Source organism: Lonchura striata, chromosome 1 (genome assembly GCF_046129695.1).
Source record: "Lonchura striata isolate bLonStr1 chromosome 1, bLonStr1.mat, whole genome shotgun sequence".
NCBI classification, from domain to species: Eukaryota; Metazoa; Chordata; class Aves; order Passeriformes; family Estrildidae; genus Lonchura; species Lonchura striata.
Window position 1 is genome coordinate 26,467,506 of NC_134603.1, and position 24,569 is coordinate 26,492,074.

Below are 24,569 nucleotides of genomic sequence, written 5' to 3' on the forward strand. Positions count from 1 at the left end.
TTCTTTCACTGGTTCTGTTTGTACCGATTGCATTTGCCTTTTTAAATTGTTGTCTAGTTTTCTCCTAGTAAAGAATTGTTACTCCCACTCCCATATCTTTGCCTGAGAGCCTTTTAATTTAAAGATCCTCGTAATTCAGAGGGAGGGGGGTTTGCCGTTCTCCATTGCACAGGAGGCTTTGCCCTCTTTCACAGACTCCTGTCTTGTCGAACCAAGACAGAATTTGGCGCATCAACGTGAGGCCCGAGGGCATTGAGAGGGAAAAAGGATTAACAGTTCTTAAGTAATTTGGTTTTGTTGTGTGTAAAAACATCTTCAGCATCACCATGTGGTCTAGTTTACCTTGGTTTGGGTGGCATGTGATCGTAGCTATACTTTTCCCATTTGCAGACCCTTATCTAAAAATGGGTCCTATAACTAAGGCTACGGTGTCTGTTATCAAGTTTGGCTTCTGGGTTAATTGGGTGAAGAATTCATGGATCTTTAATTTCCTCTGGAAGGCAGGTACATGGATTCATAGCTATCACACGTTAACTGTATGTTTTTGGGGTTACTTTAATAACAGTACCTACTGCGAAGAAATAGCACCTGGGCAAACTTTCTCTCAACCTTTTAACCATCTTTTTGGGTCTGCTCCACCAGTTCTCAAAGGGTTAAGATCCTTTATAAGTGCTAATGATACCATACAATGGGTGGTGTTGCTGATAGTCCTGTTATATTTAGCATTCAGAGATAAGGGAAGATTAACCTAGATAACTACCCTCACACCTACACCACAGACTCGAGATGCTGCTGCTCCAGAGCCTGACCCTGCCCCACAGCCCACCTCAGAAATGAACCGCCCAGATTGGGTGAGGGTTCTGGTTAAGGAGATACGAGAGATGCTGAAGGAGTGCATTTCCCCAGCTGGTGAGAAACCGGCCCTTTGCCTTGAGGAGGGACAGTCTAATAGTACAGCTGTGGAACCCACAGATGTTACAACTGTCCAGGTTCCAGCTGAACCACAAAGGCAGTCACGGTCAGCAGCAGTGGCCCCGGTAGAAACAAGGAAGTCTAAGGTGAAAGCAGAGCACCCTGCAGATAGGGACAGGAATGGAGGAACCTCACAACCCACAGGGGACCCAGAGATTGCTATCATCACCGAGTCCCTGACGTACGAAAGTCTTCGCAATCTGCATAAAGACATTGTGCGACGAGGGCGTGAGGCTTATGCTACCTGGCTACTCCGGGTTTGGGATCTTATGGGTACAGGCGTGCAGCTGAACGGTGGTGAGGCAAGGAACTTGGGACCCTTGACCCAGGACTCAGGTATAAATCAGGTTTTTGTAAGGGAACCAGGGTCCCTTTCTCTCTGGGAGCGGCTCTTAATGAGTGTCAGGGAGAGGTTTATCCACAGAGAGAGAATGCAAGAGCACCATCATAGAATGCGCTGGAAGACCCTCGAGGAAGGAATCCAACAGCTGAGAGAAGTGGCAGTATTGGAAGTACTCTTTGGGAGGGATGGACGACACAATAATGATCCTGACAAGGTCAGGTGTACGGGACAAATGCTGTGGAGTCTGGCAAATCTTGGGCCATCTCAATACGCCACCTTCATTGCAACGATCAATGCTGACACCCACCGGGAGACAATAGGTTCTGTTGCCAACAAACTTAGGAATTATGAGAGTATGATTAATGGCCCAATGCAGGCTCATATCTCAGCTGTGATTAAGGAGTTTAAAGAGGAGATGAGAGAGGAGATAAGGAAGGTTAATACAGCACCCGTGAGAGTCACAGGCCCCAGAATCAGCACCCAACAATCCCCAGCTAGAGAGAGAGGGTACACCCCAAGGGCTAATCTGTGGTTCTTCCTGCGTGACCATGGAGAAGACATGGGGAGGTGGGATGGGAAACCCACTTCTGTCCTGGCAGCACGGGTCCGTCAACTCAAGGAGGAAAACTCTAACCGGAAGAGTTCCACCAAAGTGAAGGTAGCCTCAACCTCCCGTGACCAAGCTTGTGGGTACGATCTGTCAGACCCCCTTGAAGGGACCTCTAGTATGTATGCCCAGGGAAGGAATGATAACCAGTGTTAAAAGGGCCCTGTCTCTAGCCAGGGAGAGGCACGGAAAAACCGGATCTTCTAGACAGTGTGGATCCGATGGCCTGGCACATCAGAGCCACAAAAATATGATGCTTTAGTTGATACTGGTGCACAGTGTACTCTGATACCATCGGGACATGTGGGGGCAGAGCCTGTTTCCATTGCTGGTGTGACAGGGGGATCACAACAATTGACTCTGGTGGAAGCTGAGGTAAGCCTGACTGGGAAGGAGTGGAAGAAACACCCTATAGTGACTGGCCCAGATGCTCCGTGTATCCTAGGCATAGACTTCCTCCGGAACGGATATTACAAAGACCCAAAGGGACTCAGGTGGGCTTTTGGAATAGGCGCTGTAGAAGCAGAAGACATTAAGCAATTGAACACCTTGCCTGGACTGTCAGAAAACCCCTCTGCAGTAGGACTCCTAAGGGTGGAAGAACAACGCGTGCCAATTGCGACCTCGACAGTGCACCGCCGGCAGTATCGGACGGATCGAGATGCCGTGATCCCCATCCACAAAATGATTCGGGAGCTGGAGAGCCAAGGGGTGGTCAGCAAAACCCACTCACCCTTCAACAGCCCCATCTGGCCTGTGCGCAAATCTAACAAAGAATGGAGATTGACTGTGGACTATCGTGGCTTAAATGAAGTGACTCCACCGCTGAGCGCTGCTGTGCCGGACATGCTGGAACTCCAGTACGAGCTGGAGACCAAGGCAGCAAAGTGGTATGCCACCATTGATATTGCTAATGCGTTTTTCTCCATTCCTCTGGCAGCAGAATGCAGGCCTCAGTTCGCTTTCACCTGGAGGGGCGTGCAGTACACCTGGAACCGACTGCCCCAGGGGTGGAAACACAGCCCCACCATCTGCCATGGACTGATCCAGGCTGCACTGGAAAAGGGTGAGGCTCCAGAACACCTGCAATACATTGATAACATCATTGTGTGGGAGAGCACAGCGGCAGAAGTGTTTGAGAAAGGTGAGAGGATCATCCAGATACTACTAGAAGCTGGCTTTGCCATCAAGAAGAGCAAAGTCAAGGGACCTGCCCGAGAGATCCAGTTCCTGGGAGTGAAATGGCAAGATGGACGGCGCCAGATTCCCACTGAGGTCATCAACAAGATCACAGCTATGTCCCCACCAACCAGCAAAAAGGAAACACAAGCTTTCCTAGGTGCCATAGGTTTCTGGAGAATGCACATTCCTGAGTATAGCCAGATTGTGAGCCCTCTTTATCTGGTTACCCGAAAGAAAAATGATTTCCACTGGGGCCCTGAGCAGCAACAAGCCTTCACCCAGATCAAGCAGGAAATCGCTCATGCTGTAGCCCTTGGCCCAGTCAGAACGGGACCAGAGGTCAAGAATGTGCTCTACTCTGCAGCCGGGAACCATGGGTTGTCCTGGAGCCTTTGGCAGAAAGTGCCTGGGGAGACTCGAGGCCGACCACTGGGATTCTGGAGCCGAAGTTACAGAGGGTCTGAAGCCAACTACACTCCCACAGAGAAGGAAATCTTGGCTGCCTTTGAAAGAGTTCAAGCCGCCTCGGAAGTAATTGGCACAGAAACACAACTCCTCCTGGCACCCCGACTACCGGTGCTGGGGTGGATGTTTAAAGAAAAGGTTCCTACTACCCACCATGCCACTGACGCCACATGGAGCAAATGGATTGCCCTCATCACTCAACGCGCCCGTATTGGAAACCTGAATCGCCCTGGGATTTTGGAGATAATTACGAACTGGCCAGAAGGTGAAAACTTTGGTCTCACTGATGATGAAGAGCAGGTACAAGTGACAAGGGCTGAAGAGGCTCCACCATACAACCAACTACCAGCAGAAGAGACCTGCTACGCTCTTTTCACTGATGGTTCCTGTCGCATTGTAGGGATGAACCGGAAGTGGAAAGCAGCCGTATGGAGCCCCACACGCCAAGTTGCACAAGCTACCGAAGGAGAAGGTGGATCGAGCCAACTCGCCGAACTCAAGGCCGTTCAGCTGGCTCTGGACATTGCTGAAAGGGAGACGTGGCCAAAGCTCTACCTTTATACTGATTCATGGATGGTAGCCAATGCTCTGTGGGGCTGGCTGGGAAGGTAGAGGAAGGCCAACTGGCAACGTAGAGGAAAGCCAATCTGGGCTGCTGATATATAGAAAGACATTGCCTCTCGGGTGGAAAAGCTGACGGTGAAAGTCCGTCATGTAGATGCCCATGTCCCCAAAAGTCGGGCTAATGAGGAGCACCGAAACAACGAGCAGGTAGATCAGGCAGCAAAAATAGAGGTGTCAAAGATAGACTTAGATTGGCACCATAAGGGGGAGTTGTTCCTGGCTCGATGGGCTCATGATGCCTCAGGTCATCAGGGCAGAGATGCCACCTACAAGTGGGCACGAGACCGAGGGGTGGATCTAACCATGGACAGTGTTTCCCAGGTTATCCATGACTGTGAGACGTGTGCTGCCATCAAACAGGCCAAGAGAGTGAAGCCCCTATGGTATGGTGGGCGGTGGTCCAAGTACAAGTATGGGGAGGCCTGGCAGATTGACTATATCACACTGCCCCAGACACGCCAAGGCAAGCGCTACGTGCTGACCATGGTGGAAGCCACCACTGGATGGCTGGAGACTTTCCCTGTACCTCATGCCACTGCCCGGAACACCATCTTAGGCTTGGAAAAGCAAGTCCTGTGGAGACACGGCACCCCTGAGAGAATTGAGTCTGACAACGGCACCCATTTCAAGAACAGCCTTATCAACACCTGGGCCAGAGAACATGGTATCGAATGGATATATCATATTCCCTATCATGCTCCAGCTGCCGGCAAAGTTGAACGGTGCAACGGACTCCTTAAAACTACCCTGAAGGCACTTAGTGGGGGAACATTTAGAAACTGGGAAATTAACCTGGCAAAAGCAACCTGGATGGTCAACACCCGGGGGTCTGTCAATCGAGCTAGCCCTGCTCAGTCAGAACCCTTACACGCAGTAGATGGAGATAAAGTCCCTGTAGTACATATGAAAAGTATTTTAAGGAAAACTGTTTGGATTAATCCCACCTCAGGCAAAGACCAACCCATTCGTGGGATTGTCTTTGCTCAAGGACCTGGTTACACTTGGTGGGTAATGCAGGAAGATGGGGAGACCCGCTGTGTACCACAGGGAAACTTGGTCTTAAGAGAGAACTGGGTGTAAGATTTCATGGTATGCAGATGGAAATAGAATAAGGGGTGGATAATGTCCTGGGTTGTAAGATAAGCTTGTATTCCATTTGCCATCTGTCGAAGGCGAACCGGTTGGACAGGTTTTTTGTTATCTCTCTCAGAGACAATGGTTTGTGTATACACCTTCGACTGATTCAATGAAGGGGGTCCCACCCAGAGGGGGGAAGCAGCTCCCTCCCTCTTCTTCGCGGGACTCCGAGAAAAGCAGCTCTCTCTCTCTCTCTGCGCGGGATTCCCGGGGAAAGCAGCTCTCTCTCTCTTTCTTCGCGGGATTCCTGAGGAAGCAGCTCTCTCTCACTCTCTCTTCGGCGGCACTCGCAGCGAAGCAGCCGGCGCGTTGAGCCGACGGCGGCGAAGCTCAGAAGCAACCCCGGCGCAGAGGAAGACCGGCCCCACTGCCACCAGATCTTCAGAGGAAAACTATACCCTTCTAGAGATCACCACTGCAGCTACAATTCACCAGCCACTGCAAGGGAAGCAAATTGTCCCAGTAGAACTGATACTGGCACCCCGCAGGTTCTGGACTTTTTTTTTTCTTTCACTGGTTCTGTTTGTACCGATTGCATTTGCCTTTTTAAATTGTTGTCTAGTTTTCTCCTAGTAAAGAATTGTTACTCCCACTCCCATATCTTTGCCTGAGAGCCTTTTAATTTAAAGATCCTCGTAATTCAGAGGGAGGGGGGTTTGCCGTTCTCCATTGCACAGAAGGCTTTGCCCTCTTTCACAGACTCCTGTCTTGTCGAACCAAGACAGTGTTCTAATCCCATAGCTTCCTGTGAAATCTCAACCTGAAAATATGAGTGCTATTTTGAAGCTTCTCTCAAGTTGAAGGTCTAAGCATAATTCTACCTCTTCTTCAGTTATGCATGACTAAGAACATATGCATAGGATTTCTACTGGAAGACTCCTTAATGATACAGAAATACTGTATAGCCAGTTCTTGTGCTTTTATTAAGTGTCTTGCAATGCAGAAATTAGAAGAAAATAAAATTGAGAAGACCAGAAAAATACAGGCAGAGGAAAGATAAAAAACTCTGCATGTCTTAGATTAAGGAAGACTAGAAGAGATATACATTAAAAACATAGAAATAGCATCTTTCTTGGAGAAAGACAGTACAACGCATCACAAGGACCAGGATCATATTTGTATTTACACTTTGTACAGAGCAGAATTGGGCTGAGGAGGGTACAGTTAGGTGGTGTGTGTTACAAAAATCTTCGGGAAATTTTGTATAATTTTGCTGTGCCTCAGTTATACAGGTCACACTACACCAGTGAGAGTTGTTAAAAGTCTACAGCATAATCTACCTACTTTATATATGCTCTTTGCAGAATACTGATGTAAAACTGGACTGCTTATTTAGACACTGGACACTTTCTTGCCAGTGCCACTGTCACCAGGAGCCATGTATACACAAACTTTTCAAAGCTAATAACCATCAGTTGTGTCTCACCTTTTTATGGGATTATAGGATCATAGACTGGCCTAGATTGAGAGGGACTTTAAAGATAATTTAGTTCCAGCCCCTTGATCTTCCTATCTTTTTTTCTTTACCAATGTGCACTAGAAACATAATGAATTTAAATATATTTTAATATCTCTACGCACACCTACAATACCAGCATATGTACAGACAGGTTTGAAATGTGACTCTTTATATGAGGTCATCCCCACCAAAATGCTAGAGTAATATGGTAGTGCATCATCAGATCTATCCTTTTCTTCTTAACAATCTACAACAGCACCTTCACCTTTTTCCACATGTTTTATGGTAACTAAGTTTTTGTTACTAAGGTCATGACTACCACTGGAATAGCAAAGAACAGCCAAGGTGGCCATGAAATTTGGCTCATAAAAAAAGTTAACAAGGCAAAATTTGTTTTCAGCTTAATTACTTTAAAATAACTTCCTATCCTCTCCATCTGGAATATTAATTAAAAACCACCTGTAAGAGTAAGAAGAGAATGTTCATGGTGCTCTAATTAAGAAATACATGTGTTAAAAACAGAGGAACTGAACATTCTTTATTCAGAGGAGCCTGGGAACCCGAAAACTGATTCAAGTCCAAATTTACATTCCCCAAAGATATGTAAAATCATCTATACAGTGCAAGTAGATTCTGTAAGTGTGCAATGCATTTTCAGACAGCAACATCCTGGTAAATTGTTCTGCCCTACCATTCTGAATAATTAATTTTCTAAATCTTTTCTTCCCTTCACCTTCCCAAATTTTTCACCTTGGGATAATTCTCACTATAAATATTCACACACATCCTAATATTCTTGCACTTAAAAGCTGCATTTATAAACTTAATGTTTCTTATTAGGCCATCAGCATTCACGATAAAAAGCTGAAATTGCACATGGAAACTTTATGCTAGTCTTATGAGAGTGTGCATTATTTTATAGTCCTCTTTGACTGTACAACTACTTCCCAAATGAGAAATAGTTAGTCAATCATAGCAAAAGCATGCGAAGATAATCTTAACATGGAAGCTGTCAATATAAGGGGAAAAGAAACAGATTGTAGTTGGAGGAATAGAGATACAGAGAAACTGAACTCTGTGTGTGATTGTTCCTCTTTCACTTGAATAACTGTTCCTATCAGATATGCATCTGTCACTTTGGGTGTATCTGTGTTGCAGTTCAGTAAAAATAACCATAACCTTAAGAAACCTCTTCTTTTTTGAAGGCTGGCCTCTCCAGATATATTTTCAAGTGTATTTCAAGTGTATATTTTCAAGCCCTTTTAGAATACATTTTCATTTGTTAACACTACTCTCCCTTCACAAGAAAAGTGCCGTTTTTTTGCTCTAAGCTCTCCTCTCAGCTCTTCTTAAACAAAAAGTGTATGTATATATATGGTATAAAGTAAAATGATCTTAAGAAGTCATATGTGTCTGATGGTTTTGAGGGAAGTTCCTCCAGTTCTTGGGCTACTAAAGCTATAGAACTGCTTTTTAGAACCTAAACTTTAATTCATGCAGAAGTAAGTAATTAAAGAAATTATACTGTCACAGTAAAGATATTCCTGAATGTGTATGTCAAACATGATAACTATTTTCTTTCCCAAGACTGAAGAAAAATAGTTTTAAGAGGTTCAGTGATTTCATTAGCAACACTGATAATTAACTCTGAAACACTCACCAGAACTCCAACACTTACCAATGATATTTAAATATTAACATTCCCATCTATTTTACTGGTACTCTTTTTGCCAGATACATCTAATTCATCTGTGAAATTCCAGTCTTAGGTTTACTTTTGCCAAACACAATGCTATTTCTCTCAAAACTGCAATTGCCAAGACTTATCTTTCCCCACGTAACACTTCCAACATATATGGGGGAAATGTATTAAGTATGTTGAAAGCTGAAAAGAGAAAATATAAAATTCATTTTTATGGACAATGAAACAAATGACACAGATTCTAAGTTCAGTTGATATGGGGATGCTAATTAATACAGTAATTTAAAAATTTCCTATTTTAAGCCATCTTGTTGTGAAATTTCCAACTGGGTTTGAGCAACACAAAACCTGGAATATTTATCTTCCGTTTAAAATTGAAATTTATATAGAGCTATGCAGACGTTTGTAGAAGCCATCTATTAACTAGACCTTTAAACACCTCTGAAACATTATGTTTATGACAGATGCTTGTTTGTATCTTTCTTGACCAAACCCTTAAATATTTCTCAGAGGACCTGGTTACCTTCCAAGCCATTTAGCTGTGCTTGTGTATTCTCTCAGAACTCCTCATGTCTTCCTCAAATCTGTCAGACTCACCTGACACTGCTCTGTATAATTTTTTCTGTTTCAAGTACTGTGTTCTTCTCTTACCTAATACCAATATCAACCTTAAGCACAGGAAACCTTGTAAAAATGAATGAGATTGCTAAATCTTACAACAATCACTGGACTGCCATTCAGACCCTACCATAAACTCAGTGAATAATCACCAGCACAGTCCAAAGGACAGATGGACTGCTTGTAATCTTTTGGCTGTAATAAATCCTTTAATTTGAGATTAATATTTTGGGAAGTTTTTGATAGACTTTATGCTTGAATGGACCTTTCTTGCTCTGCAAGAAAGCAAAAAAATCAGAAAGCATGACGATAAGGTATCAAGAGTGGGAGAGAAAAAAGCAGAATGAAAATTATCATACAGCAAAGAAAGTTTCATGTGAACGGTTTCACAGAGAAAACAAGGACTTGACTTCTTCAGTGCATTTTTTTACATCTTCTTCACTAACCCAGTAATAACTCACATTATAAAAATGACATTATAACTGTTATTATAAAAAAAGAGGTATTTTTAATTATTGTATATTTATTGATGATTTTCTTCCATGGCTCCAGAGGAGCCATTTCTCTGTCTCAGTCTCTGTTCTCTCTCTTTCAAATGTACTTCTCTCAGTATTCAGCTAAAGAATTCTATTTTCTGTTCCTATTTCTCTTTACCACTTCTCCTGCCATCAAGAGATTAGGAGATACCTGCTTTACTTCTTGAAATGTGTGTTGTCTCTACAGAGACCAAAATAACTGAAAGCCTGACAAATGCCTCACAGAAGAAATTTTACCCTCAAAATAGCTCCCTGAGACAGAGAAATCACATTGCAGATGAGGAAATGATGCTTGGGTTAGAATAACTTGATTCATAACTCCCTGAGCAAGCACAAGCGTAACCTGAGTTTCCTCTGCTTTGTACAGAATTGTACATGACTTATAAAGGTCTCATTGAATCTAAATTATTCTATGATATTATGGTTCTATGAATTAAGAATTCAATTTAAATCTGCCTTTAAAAGAAAACCTTACACTTTCAGATTTTCTTTCTCTCTGACTTCCTTGGCTCTTAGTCAAAAACCCCAACCACATTTAAATCAAAATATTTGGAAATATTACTGATTTTTATGACTCTAAGCATTTTCCTTGTGATTCTACAACTATGTGTGAGGTTTTACACTGTCATTTCTTGTTATCTTTACTTAGGTTCTTTATAAAGCCATCTATGGAGCTGCAAGACAACATAGTATAAAGTGCAATGTAAGTCAGTTCTACTTCCTGACAGGATAACCTTATACCTACAATGAACCTTGGGTAAACTGGTACCTGAGCACAGCCAATATGAATGTGATCCTGACAGGAACATATATACAATGTAATAATCCTTCCTACCTGTTAAACTTGCTCATTGCCTTCACATCCTGTAGGACCTTTTTAACAGTCAAACAGAATTCATATGGACACATCTATGAAAATCTCATTCCACGAATAAAAGGCAAGGTGTTTAGAAAATCTTTTGCAAGCCACAACTAAATATAATACTGTGAAATATGTGATATCTACCTTCAGTCTTTGCAGTTTCTTATATATTGTAATGAAGCTCTCTTTTTCTCTTTTTTAAACGTTCCAGCTGGTACTATCTGCAGCTAAGCAACACAAAGCGCAGAAAGGACAACATGTAATATTTTATCTTTTAAAAAATTATTTATCATATGAATTTCTATTAATAATTGGTAAACAGAACAGTGAAAGATTTTTGCCTTGTGTTCGAAGCTGGACATGGGAATGTATCATGTCTATGTCAGATTCTGGTATTTATTCATTGCAAACCTGTGACTACAGTCATCCATAAAAGATACGTTTTAGAGTCTAAGAAACTCTGACAGTATATGGGCTTTGTAACACAGTAGAGAGACAGATCTCTTCCTGCCTTTTTAAAAGGCTAAAAGTTATAGAACTAAAACTTTCCCTTTTTAAATTTTGATTCCCTACAAACCAGCTCACTGCTTATTAATTACTGCTGGTAACTGCCATAGGCAAGAATATAAAAATCTTAAGGGTATTTGATAAACATCTGTAAGATGCTTATAAAGTACATGACTTTAATCACTCAAGCACCTCAACAAACACTTCCCATTTCTTTCCTATTCATTATTCTGCTTTCTTCCTTCTTTACTTGTTTACTTACCCTTTCATCTTTGTTGCTTTTTTTGTCTTTTCTTTAATCTCGATCATAATCTTATACACACATAAGTACAAATAGTGCTCTGTATGGAGATTTAAATTCTTTTCTATTTTCTTTTTCCTTCTTACATGTCTCATGAGGCTCTGACTGTCCTCTTGTATGTTTCTGCCCGCAGCTTACTCATAAATATTCAAAGCCTTTTCCCACCATTGCTGGCATTTCTTCACTCACACAAGCATTCCTGAATGGTATCTTTCACTTCAAATATCTTCTCTGTCCTTCATATGCCTTGTCTCTCCCTTGGTGCTGCTATTCATACATTGCTACTCTCTTTCCTTACCAATCTCTCTCTACCTGTGTGATCTTTCCCTCAATTTCTCAAACATGCTTAAGAAATATTCATTTGCCTTCGTTGTCCACCATTCTCTTCATACCATTGCTTTCCTTCTTCTTTCTTCCACTCCTCTATGATTAGAGACATTAACTATAATAATCTTGCCTATCAGACCTACATATGGAAGAGATTCCTCACTTCCACTAGGTAGTTATCTTGTTCCAAATGCTAAATTTGGGACATTATTGTTCCAGTATATATAAAACCATATGTATTTCAGTATATAAACCATAATACTTTAAAAAGTTTTGTCCAACATTGAATTTGAACTTTATGAATAATTTAAATAATTGGGTTTTTTTCCCCAGGAAGAATGAAATATTTTTGTCCTTTTCACAGTGACACCATATAAAGAGATCATTTACTTCTATCTTCTTAAACAAGTGTTCTTTCAACTTCTCTACCCATCTCTTAACTTTCTGTGCGTTCCAATATTTTGTAATTTTCCTCTGGACTGTCTTCAGTTTGAGACTAAACACAGTTGGCTTCATCAACCCCTTGCAGAAAGATAATTTGTCCTGTCAGATGTACTGCACACCTATTAATACACTCCATAGTGACGCTGTCTTTTTTCTTTAATGGTAGCACATTGCTGACTCATATTTACATTACAGCCCCCAGATTATTTTCTGAAGTGCTGTTATTTTACCAGTATCCTTTTGATTTTGCTTTTTAATTTTTCTTCCCAAATATAATTTGCATGCGTCAGTTTCACGTTTTTTCCTGCTTCTTCCAAGACATTTCTTTAGCCTGTGCTTAATTATTCACTTCTTTAATTTGACTTCCCATATTTGTCACCAAAGTTCCAACAGGTCCGTTTAACAATTCTGTATTTCATAATTTCTTAATTTACATCACTAAGGATCAGAAGAATACAAAATGCCTTTAGATCAAGCCCTTAATATGAAAAAAGGATATCACGTAAGGAATTCTTAAACAGGATTAGTTTTGATTAGGCAGATCATGACTTCTTCACATAACTGCCTTACTCTTAATATACTAAACGGTGGATAACTTAATACATTCCTACATTCTGCTACTAGATGCAGTCAAGATTGTGTACATGTAGTCTTCATGCGTTTTAATTTCAGCCATTGGGCTCAACTATGAGATTATAGAAATTTCACATCGGGTATGTCTTTTACTCTTTTACTCTTTGTCCCATATAATGATAAAATACCTTTGCATCTTTTTTGACAGCCAAACAAAAAAAAAACACTTTTTTTTTTATTTTTTGTCAGTAAATTTGGAATTTTGGAGGGTTTTTTCCTCTCCCTTTCCCCCCCAAGATGGATTACTGCAGTATCGTGTCCACTGATGTTATGGACCATCTCACCTTCCTTATACTGGATGACATATCAAAGGGCCGCATAAAAAGTCCCGTTTACTTTTAAATCACTGCAGGAGTAGCTCATCTGCCGTAATCGCAAGGCATTTTGAATATGACAATATCCAGCATGAAGTTAGTCTGTGCTATAGTATTTCCCACGCTCCTTTCCCTGAAGTGTATGGACATGTTTCCGGACGCATTTAGCAGAATTTCATCAGCCCGGCAGCAGCGCGGGCAGGGGAGCGGCGGGGGCTCGGGGCGCTCGCTGCGCGCCCGGCGCCTCCCGTGAGGAGGGCGGGGAGCTGCGGCGCTCGCTCGGCCGCCGGGGACGGGTGTCGGGGAAAGGCCGCGGGCGGCGCCCGGCCCGCCGGTCCCCGGCAGCCGCCCAGGAGGCTCCGGGCCCCGGCCCGCCGAGCGCGGCCGCGCGGCGCTGGCGCGCCGGGGCCGCCTGGTGGGGCCGTCGCCCTCAGGCCGCCTACGGGGCGGGGCCATGAAGGTTTCGGCTGAACATTCTGGAGCGGAGGGGAGCGGCGGGGGGCGAGGCGAGGTAGGGCAAGGCAGGGCAGGGAGCCGGGCTGGGCCGAACCGAGCCGGGCCGCGGCACGGAGCCGAGCCGGGCCGCCTTCCCCGGGCGGAGGCGGAGGCTGAAGGGGAGGAGGCAGGAGAGGAGGAGAAGAGGTGGAGGAGGCGGAGGAGGCGGGAGCGGAGGGAGGACACGGGGAGGAGGCTGCTGCTGCTCGGCAGAGAGGAGTCGTGCAGGAGCGGCGGCTGTAGTCGGACGCCACATTCGCTCTTCACGGGGCTGGTGGTGAGGATGAGCGAGAGCTGACCCTGCCGCGCCGCCGCCCGTGCTGTGAAGTGTCTGCTCCTCCTCCTCCTCCTCTTCCTCCTCCTCCCCGGCTGTGGGTGAACCTGCGCTACGGGCTCTTCACCGACACGGGGGAGGCTGGTTTGTTTTGTGCATTTGTTTAAGGCAAAGAGAGAGAAAGAGAGGTCTTCCACCCGCTGAAGCACAGTTCACTATGATCGTACTCGCATCCAGCACTGGAAGCCGGTTGGATTTCGTGTCTCAATCCAGGGTGTTTTTCTTGCAAACCTTCATTTGGATTTTATGTGCTACAGTGTGCAAAGCGGAGCAGTATTTCAATGTGGAGGTAAGATCAGCCGGATGCGTGTGCGAGCGTGTGCGAGCTTCCCCCTCTCCCTTTCCTCTCTTCCCTTTTTTTATGTCCCTCAAATCAAATCAAATAGCCAGCCAGCCATGTCTTCCAGCAGCCAGGGCATACGTCTGTGTAGGCTTTCCTTCCAGCAGCCGGTAGCTAGCTCCCCTCCCCGCGCTGCCCCGCCTGATGGATGCGTTTAGCCGGAGATCCCGTTATCCCGGCAGCGCGATGCCGGGCTCTGGAGCGCAGCTCGCGGGAGACGGGAAGCCCTCACCCGGGCACGGGGGAAACCTGGGCACAGTATGTACATGCAGCTCAAGAAAGGGTCGCTGAATGTTTTGGACTTAAGATATCACTGTATTGCTGAGTTTTCCCAGCCTTTTTTGCTTTGGTTTGGTTTTTTTTTTTTTTTTTTCGAAGAATGAATGAAAGAATGTTATGGGGACAGGAGGAAGGAAGCTTGACATTTTTGGCACGTTTCTTTGTGGTAGACTATCTGAAAAAAATAAGGTATTTTTCCCGTGTAGACGTAAGAAAAAGAGTTGCCACTAGAAATAGTGAAACAAATGACATAAGGGTGCAACTACAGCTCGGAAGTTAGGGGGTGTGGAGGATAAGGAAACAGTATTTTTCCGAGATAAAATGAAGATTAAAATGTGGGGATACCAGGATGGGCAAACCCTATGAGTTTACACTTACAGTGACCATCCATTTGCAATCACCTTTGTCTACACACCCTGTTTTTCCATTAGGAGTTTTTGCATAGTGCTTTCACTTAACTAATGTTTCTTTAGTGACTTTTATCATCTTTGCATATGTTCTTTCCTCCTTTTTCTCCATCCTGTCACTCCATTTGTTCTGCTGTGATCCCTTACTCTACTGCAATGTGATGTGTCTATTTCCTTCTTCTTTTCCTTGTCAATTCAACTTATTGATTTTTCTTGGTTTGTCTCTGTAATTTATATATACTCTTTCTGATTCTTATATATAATTCTGGTATTCTGTTAGATCACTCTGTACCTTCACTTTCTTCTGTCCTGCCAACCCCACTCAAAACTTTCTGCTGCACACATACACCAACCTTTTTTGTTTTATAGTCTCTTTAGTCTCCTGGGTTCCCATGATTCTTTCTCCCAGAAAAATGAAGTCTGTGTCTCTGTCTCACACATATGCACACTTGCTTATTTTATATGAGCTCTTGTTCTCACTCAGTGACACATATCCTTGCTCCTTTCTCTGACAAGATTGCTCATGCAGATCCTCCTCTGTTACTAGACTGTTTATCTAAAGTTCTTACCTGTATGCCTTCTCCCTCTGTTTCATGCAAGATCACATCAAGTGTAAAAAGAACCCACATTTTCTTTCTTTAAGTGTGTTTTCATCCTACTCTTTCCTTCTCTACAGGCAGTTTTCTTTACAATTCTCTCAGTTTAACCACACGCATCCATTGATCCTTTCTTTGACTTCCATCTCTTCAGAAAGTATTGTCTTTTTACTCCATCATTTAAATCTCTCCTGATTATAAATCTAAGTATTTTTTCTCTGTCATCTGTGCTCTAGTCACTCCTTTGATCCTTATCACAAATGTGTATCTCTGCTTCTGTTGGATTGTAAGTTCTTTGGAGCAGGATTCATGTCTTCTTACATGTTTATCTAGTGTGTACCATGCTCAAGTCTGGAGTACAACCGTGAGACTTCTGCTATATGAATATTAAAGCTGAATATTTAAGAGCACACATTGGCGTTTTATCTTTCTGCTCATGTCCTCAGCTGCCTTTTTCACTGATGAGCAGGGGAAGGAGCGTGGAAGAGAGGAAGTTGCTCTCTGTATCCTCCCCATGTTTCACAGGCTGGCCCCCTGCAGAGTATAGGGATGAAATTCCAGCAACAGAACTTTCTCCTCCCACAGCAGTCTGCTTTGCTGGCATCTGGCTCTGCTGGAGAGACGGGCGGCAGATGGAGCTAGTGTGGGAAGAGAAAAAGATTGGTTTAGTCAAGTAGAATATGAACAGGAGGCCAGCTCCAGTCAGGAGGAGGTTTTTTGAGGAAAGAAGGGAAACACTTTCATTTTTGTCACCTCTTCCATATGGAAAACAGCACATTTTGAGAATAAAGGCAATATCAGGAACAAGAAGTGGATAGAATGAAGTAGCATGTATGTGTGATGAGGGCACATATTTCTTCTTTTTGAAGTATGCCATCTTCTGCTCTTCTTTCCAGCCCTTCTGAAAACAAAGAGTGTTATCGTATTGTTGGTATACTTCCAGTCTTTTCATATTTAAGTCTTTGAGCCACACATTGCTGAAGAGTGTTCTGAGGGATTGCTGTATTATTTGAGAGTTGTCCTAGTATGGAGCTTTTTCCTAGGTCACTGCCTTTGACCACTGCTAGTGACATAGTCCTGGCCTAAATGAACTTCACATTTGCCCCAGAACAGCCATTGCCATATTCACATTGTTTGGATAGTGCTGAAAATTCAATTTTCTTTTTGCTGGGAACAGCAAAGGCTAAAAGCATGGGAAACTTGAGGCAAAGGACTTGGCAACAGCAAGTATGTATTGTGCTGTAAAACTCTGTGTGTCAGCACAAGTGCATAAAGCAGTTGTACTTCAGAGTAAATTGTGAAAATATAGCAAAGATTTCTTATGACAATAAGAATAAATATGCAAAGTAGGCTTCAGGAAAGAAGTAGTGTACATATAGTTGAATGAAATGTCACTGAAAAAAATTGCTTAGGATGGTTGGAAAGCAGATTTACTTTTCATTCTTTCTTGTCTTTACATAAAATACAGATAATACCTGTTGAACATTATAAAATACAGAGATGATTTATTTCCTCTTGTTCTGTCTTGTTTAATCCACTTTCCTGATTGATAAGTAAAATCTGTGCAGTCTTCTTGCATTTTTTGGTTTGTTTGTTTCAGTGGTATGAGCCAGTGCAATTCTTAAGAGATACTACTGTAGCTCAAAGACATTAAATAATAATGTTTCCTTTTAAAAGTAAAACAAAGCTGAAATTTACAAGCTTGTATGAACATTTCTGTTCCTTGTAATTTGGCTGTTCCTCTGTAAAATTTCTTTTACCCAAACAACTGAATGGAGGAATTCCTCAAGCTTCCAGTGATTGGTGAATTCATCTGTCTATCCTGAAATACATTAATGTATACAGTATTTCATGTAATAGACATGGCAGAATAGAATTCAAATCATGGAGTATGGTACATGAGAGGGGCACACTTGCACTCTGTATTCGTGAGACTTTTGTGCTAAAGCTTCATGAGAGATGTTTGTAACTGGTAGGTTAAGAAATCATTATGAAATTTAGGAATCACTTAGTCATATGTGAAGGAAGGTTTTAGCAGTAATTTTCAAAGTTCATTGACTAGCAGTAGCATTTTTGTGAGACTTTGTTTCTGATATCATAGAAAAACTAAGGACTACATTCTTCCCTCTTTTCGAGCTGAACTAGGTCCAAAACAGTAACTTCATTAAATACATTAGTGAAAGACTATGTCATCAATGTTGAGTTTTGCTGCTATTTTCAACTATTTCTGTACACTAGCAGGAGAAGATATCCATCAATGAGATATTGAATTGAATAATGGTTATGAAAAGAACATTCCAAATATAAAACTGAATCCAAAACATAAAAGCTAATTGTTATTTAAAAAGTAATAGAGGAACAAACTACATTCTTCCCCCTACTAGGCTCCTCACTATAGTAATAATATTTTGTGTGGCTCAAATACAAATCCTTTTGTGTTACTGAGTGTCTACAGATGGTTCTGACAAGTATCTATATATGCATCTAGTGTGTATACATATATATATTTGCTTTCCTAAACCAAACAATATTGCACTGTTTGAGCTGGTATTGTTCTGCAAATTTATCTCCCAATATCATCCCTTATTTTTTGTATGGACTTGAATAATAAGTATGTTTGTATTTAATGACCTATTAAATATCCAATATTAAAAAAAATAAAGCAAATGTCACCATTTTGTTATGGGAAAAATGGTTATTGAAACAAAAATATCTTGATCAGAAGACAGGATCAGCCTGCATCTAGAATATGATTGATCTCTGGAACATAAAGCTGCTTGCTCTTACTCACATGAGTATCTGCCTAAGCCCTGTCGAGGAAAGAGTTTTTAGAATTGCACCTACTTTCATTGACTGTATCTGTAATGTGAGAAACACTAGAGAAAAAGCATGCCTCATCATCTCTCTCCTCAAGCTGGCAGTTATGCTGTTTTCCTCCTTCTATTGCTAAATGTATAGACCTGAATCCCTAGGGAAAATCTTAAAATTACTCTTATTTTAGTGTGAGCAGATCTTTAAAACAATACAGTCATCTCCCATTTTCAAAAGTGGGATAGTTAAATTGCATGTTGTGGAACAAATCACAGTGGAATCCAAACTTCAGAAAAATAACATCAATTTCCTCCATGGTAATAAGTTTCTGAGAACCCCATTGTTTTCATTGTTAATAAACTTAACAATTAACCTCCAGCTCCTGCTAAATGATAAGGCATGACCTTTTATTCCATAAGTGTTTTAGGCTTAAAACCAGACCAGTTTCATTCTTCAGCTGGCATCTGAAAAGGAATAAACATTTGGGAGGGGAATAAATCCTCCAAAGCACCTTTACACACTTTTGGACTAGTGGTCTTGGTTGTGAGGTTTATAGGCACAACACATTTCTTTTATAGTTAATTAAAATGCAAGCTAAAAACTATGGAAAATAAATTAATGTGGTTTTGGTATCAATAGTGCCGTGTGTCCTAACAGGAATTTAGAGCATCATCTACATTGTTTAAGTTACAGTCAGTCTGCATGGTTCTCAGTTGCTTAAATTCTGAATCTCAGTCTTGCATAGGATGAAATTAAATGAAATTAAATGGACTTTTGTTAGAACAAGGAGTTCACACTGAAATTGTTAGAAAGACTGAGAGCAGTTACTGAATCAGGTGACAAAGATAATTAGGGGGAGAAATATTAGTCAAGGAAATTACAGATAAAATGCGGTGTATTTCCTGTTTGCTTATTTATGAAATACAGATACAAAGAAAAGCTCCTATAAATGTCTCTGGTGAGCAGATATATCTAGATAAGAAAATAATTGGAAAATGATGTGTCTGATGGAAGGCAATAGAATACTTCGCTATCAAAGAAAGGGAATAACTACTATATAATGAACTGGCTCTCATTTGATACAAAGAAATACATGTGAAGAAATACATAGTTGTTAGAGTGCATTTTCTACTGTACAGTGTGAGATTATTTTGTGCTACTGACATTGCAGGGAAGTTCATGGATTCTGTTGCCTGTACTTTTTTCAAAGACAGGTTGGAAGAATGGTGCCTGTTTTTATGGCTTCACTGCTGACATAGTATTTTATACCTTAGGTACAAAACATATTTGTTTATTATTGTAGTTCAACTTGTTTTCCTGTTGTAAATTTTTGTCATTTTAGTGTTTAAACATCACAGCTATTAGTGAATCTCAATTCTACTAAAGAAAAGAAATAAATTGGTTAAAGAGATTTATGTAATCACCTTATGTAGTGCAACATAAAACTACAAAAACATGTATTCCTAATGTTTTCTGACATGAGAGCTTACTAAAATAAATACAGTATTTATTGGCCCACCAGTAAACCTTGAACAAGCCCAAGCTTTCCCATTCCATTATTTTGAAGGCATAATATAAAACTTCTGCATAACCATTCATTGTTTCTTCAAAGTGGATATACTGTGTTCTTTAACTGGTTTAAGATTTATGCTGCTCTTTGTCAGTTTTATTTGAATCCATCTAAAAGGTCAGTATTTGCTCTAGGCACCTCAGCTCTGCTTATGCACTCAGCAAGACTGTGTTGTAAGAGTTTATAAAGATAGAATGTGGTATTATATACATTTTAAAGCATTTCAAACTGCATCTGTTTTTAGTATTTTAAAGTCTGTCTCATCCTTGTACTTTATGGAATGATCATTTTATGATGTTAAACATTGGAGAATTTTGTATTGATACTGTTTGAAGATCCTTAGGAAACAATGTAACTTTAAGAAAATTACTTTAATTACCCTATTTAAATTGCTTAAATCTCAACTCTCTATGTCAGATTCCAGTTTATTGTCTAACCTTTTTGCTATCCTCAAAGTGCACTGTTGAGCATAATCTGAAGGAGCAGGTTGAGTCTGTTTAATTTGTTATCTGTGATATGTCAAATGACAGATTTGGTTTCATTCTGTATGAGGAAGGCCAGGATTAGTGCTGCAAACATGATTTTAGCTGGCACTGAAATGGATTTGAAAAATAATTATGATTAGAGCTTTATCCTTTAAAGAGAGGTCGTGCTATTTGGAACCTTTATTTATTGGTTGCCTGGCAACTGTTCATTCATGTTCCTGCTTATCATCATCCATTGTAAGCATCTTTGCTGTACACTAAGAGCAATTAAGTGGCAACACTTATTTCTATGATGAATTAAATTTGACATAAATTACAGATAAAGAAAAAATATTTCTGTAGTTTTACTTATTAACCAAAACTGTTGGTGCAATGTTTCTTTGCTTATTAACATGTGGTTTATAACTGAAGAATTCAGTTGTAATAATAATGTTTCTAGCATACCTTTTGAGGTATTACAGCACATAATTGACTTAGAGGCTTTTTCAGATATTTTTGCCATGTTTAGAAACTCCTGTTAATTTCAAGATCAAGGCTTCAGGGTGCTAGGAAACTTATGTCCTGTTGATTTCAGAACTTAATATTAGGCAATCCAATCTCAAGTATTGAAGCTTGAACTCCTGTGCTAGGAGATGTGCAGGTGAAGCAATAAGAAGAACATTAAAGTCACTTGATGCTTTCTCTCTGTAGAGCAACAGCAGCTTTTATTACATGTTGGACAAAGCATAAAGCGTATTATTCAACAATTGCTTTGTGACTGTGGATGAAAATATTTTGCTCTCTTTATTAATTCATTATTAATCATATCAGGATGGACCCTTGTGTGGAATAGCAATGTAGAATGAGACTGTCGGATTATGGACTATTTACATAAGATGTCTTTGTAAAGAATATTGAAGAAAAATCCTTATGTCTGCATCTTAAAAGAGCATCTACACTGTGTGGCCAGGTGGAAGTAGATTTATGTCTCTGCTGCTACCACTTGGTAGGATAGCCTCTATTCTGGTTGGCTCAGTGCTTTGTTAAAGAGGGCATCTCTATGCACATGGATGATAAGAATGTTATCAGCAGTAGTCAGCATGGATTTACTAAGGGTAAACCATGCTTGACCAGCCTTATTGCCTTCTATGATGATACAACTGCCTGGGCAGATGAGGGGGAGAGCAGTGGATATTATCTACCTCAACTTCAACAAGGTTTTCAAAGCTGTCTCGCTCAACATCCTCACAGGCAAACTCAGGAAGTGTGGACTGTGTGAGTGGACAGAGAGGTGGTTTGAGAACTGGCTGAACAGGAAATTCCAGAGGGCTGTAATCAGTGGCACAGGGTCTAGTTAGAGGCCTGCCACTGGTGGTGTCCCCCAGGGTTCAGTACTGGGCCCAGTATTGTTTAACTTTTCATCAATAACGGGTAAAGGGGCAGAGCAAGTTCCCTGACAACACAAAGCTGGGAGGAGCAGCCGATACCCCAGATGCTGAGCAGCTCTTCAGAATGGCCTGGACAGACTGCAGAGAGGGGCAGAGAAGAAAAATCTGAAATTCAACAAAGGTGAAGGCAGGGTCCTGCACCTGGGGAGGAGCAACCCCATGGACCAGTACAGGCTGGGGGTGACCTGCTGGAAGACAGCTCTGCAGAGAAGGGATCTGGGAGTCCTGGTGGACAACAAGCTGTCCATGAGCCAGGAGTGTGTCCTTGTGGCCAAGATAAAGATATCCTGGGGTGCCAGGCAGAGAATTGCCAGCAGGTTGAGGGTGGTGATCCTGTTGCTCTACTCAGCTATAGTGAGGCTACATCTGGAGAGCTATGTCCAGTTCTGGTTTCCTCAGTACAAGAATATCTCTCCTACAAGGACAGGCTGAGGGATCTGGGCCTGTTCAGCCTTGAGTAGAGATGACTGAGAGGAGAGCCCATCAATATCTATCAGTATCTGGAGGGAGGGTGTCAAGAGGATAGAGCCAGGCTCTGCTCAGCAGTGCTGAGCAATAGGACAAGAAGCAATGGGCAGAAACTGAAACACAGGAAGAATATGAGGAAGAACTTCTTTACTCACACTGGAGCAGCATATGGTGTCTCCCTCTCTGGAGATATTCAAGAACCATCTGTGCTGTGCCATGTGCTCTGGGATGACCCTGCTTGAGCGGGGAGGTTGGGCCAGATGACCCACTGTGGTACTTTCTAACCTGACCCATTCTATGATTATGTGAAATAACGTCCCTCTGAGATTGATGCCCTCTTCTTTGAGCTTCTGATTGTATTAACTCACAAGTACTCATAATATCATGACACAGTTAGTGGGAAAAAGTAACTGCTGTAAGAAGAATCCATATCAATTTTCATCAGATTTTCCCACTCATGTGATGTGTTTGTAATACATGAAGATTGTGTTGTGTGTTTTTTATCTTTTATAAAACAGTTGAACTGGTTTCAAAGCTGTATAGGTAATTTGAAAAGAAATGCTAACCTCAGAAAATCTATAGTATTTTTTTTCTCTTGATACTGTAGAGAAAAAGTTGTTTTATTTCATTGGTACCGTTCATTTTTGCTGAGATGTAATCAGAAATTCACTTACAAATGTGAAATAGATGTTGACAAGGGGAAGACTTAATTTCTTAGAAAATTACGAGCTGAAAGGCAGAAAGAAAATTATCAATGTCTTTGAAACATAGATAGTTAAACAGAAAAACAAACTTCCCTATCAATGGGGAGGAAGTTACTTTATTTAAATGTATTGGTGGATATTTACAAAGTGTACAAAAGAGGAAATTGCTTTCTTTTTGTATAGCATGTGGCTCTGAAAGTGATGATCCTGTCATATTTTTACCTCAGACATTGGTTGTGTGATGCTCTTCTAGGAAGTTGCTTTGATGCACTGTCTTTGCAGAGAAATTGACAGATTGTATCTGTTTGTGTTGTGGTTTATGTTTAATTGCAAGTGAAAGAAATGATCTTTCATGCAATAAAATGTATTATTACTGTTATGAGATGTAATAGAAATATATTGTTGAATGTACAGCATGGTACAGCATGATTTTGGTCTAGGCATGTGACACTTTTTTTTTTTTTTTTTCTCTCATTGCTTCTATGTATTTAGAAAAAGTAAATAATTATTAAAAAACCCCGCAAACCAACCCAGGACACTGTTCCAGTGTTTGGTTTTTCTTGTTGTTCATGAAGTGCCAAGCTCTGGTACTTCTGTCCTTCATTACTTGTACATGAAAGGCTAGCTTTGGAAAGGTCTTTATTGTATTTTTTTCTATTGCATATATTTTCAAATATGTAGGGAAAGGGATGTGACTGAGGCATTTTTCTAGGGGGCTAAAAATGCAGGTTGTGTGTCCAGTTCCATCATGAGTCTTCATATGGATCACATGGTTTATCCATCTTTGTAACCTAACTTGCACAAATGTGCATTGAAAAGTGAAAAGTGTTTCCAGCCTTTTCCAATACATGTCAAGAGCAATAGAAGAAAAGCAATGTAATAGTGCCAGGAACATATCTTCATCATTTCTTTGTCTTGGGACTCTTTCACTTTTTTTTCATAAAGTGTAGTAGAGGACTACCATAAAATATAAATACACTATTTCAATTTAATAATCTGTATAATTATTCTAGAAGTGAATGTGTTAAAAATAAAGTACCAGTGCAGAAAAGATGAAAGACATGTCTATAACAGTTTGAACACTGGTTTTGATTTTTTTTTGGTTTTTTTTTTTTTTTTTGGTTTTTTTTTTTTGTTTGTTTTTGGTTTTTTTGGGTTTTTTTCGGGTTTTTTTAGGTTTTGATTTGTTGTTTGTTTGTTACTTGCTTGTTTGTTCTGTTTTTGTTTTGGTCTTTTAAAATATGAGTGCTAGGTAGACAGCTGTTAGGATTAGGTGAAGGATGTCATTAGATAACTGAAGATAGAGAGCATCACAGTCTCTTTCAAAATGAAAGTTTGAATAAGATAATTTTTGTTACCCAAACATACTCAAAATGATTTTAAATAAATGTAACAAATAAATGTATTTTGGATCAGCTTGTAAATACCACACAATGCAAAATTAAAATCTATTCTGGTTTTGAGTGAATGTACTCTTAAACAAGTAAATTGTTCCACAAACATTCATGTTTCCTTTTCATCACAATACCTAAGTTTCTGCTTTTGTATTTGAATATTGGCAGATTTTTATGACATACAATAAAAGATGTACTGCTCCATGCATTTAATATTTTATATTAG

At 40.9% G+C, this 24,569-nt stretch overlaps 1 protein-coding gene across 2 annotated transcripts in view; it reads left to right on the plus strand.

The window, feature by feature from the left end:
- The first annotated feature begins 13,499 nt into the window (after positions 1-13,499).
- The window catches only part of MMP16 (matrix metallopeptidase 16), a 163,669-nt gene continuing 152,599 nt past the window's right edge, over positions 13,500-24,569 (plus strand). Inside the window, exon 1 of one of the 2 annotated variants that reach the window (XM_021543180.2) lies at positions 13,500-14,151. In XM_021543180.2, the coding sequence (XP_021398855.1) occupies positions 14,020-14,151 (132 nt within the window). In that variant the 5' untranslated portion in view covers positions 13,500-14,019. The remainder of the gene's footprint in view (positions 14,152-24,569) is intronic. The other variant, XM_077782977.1, reaches the window with a different exon arrangement.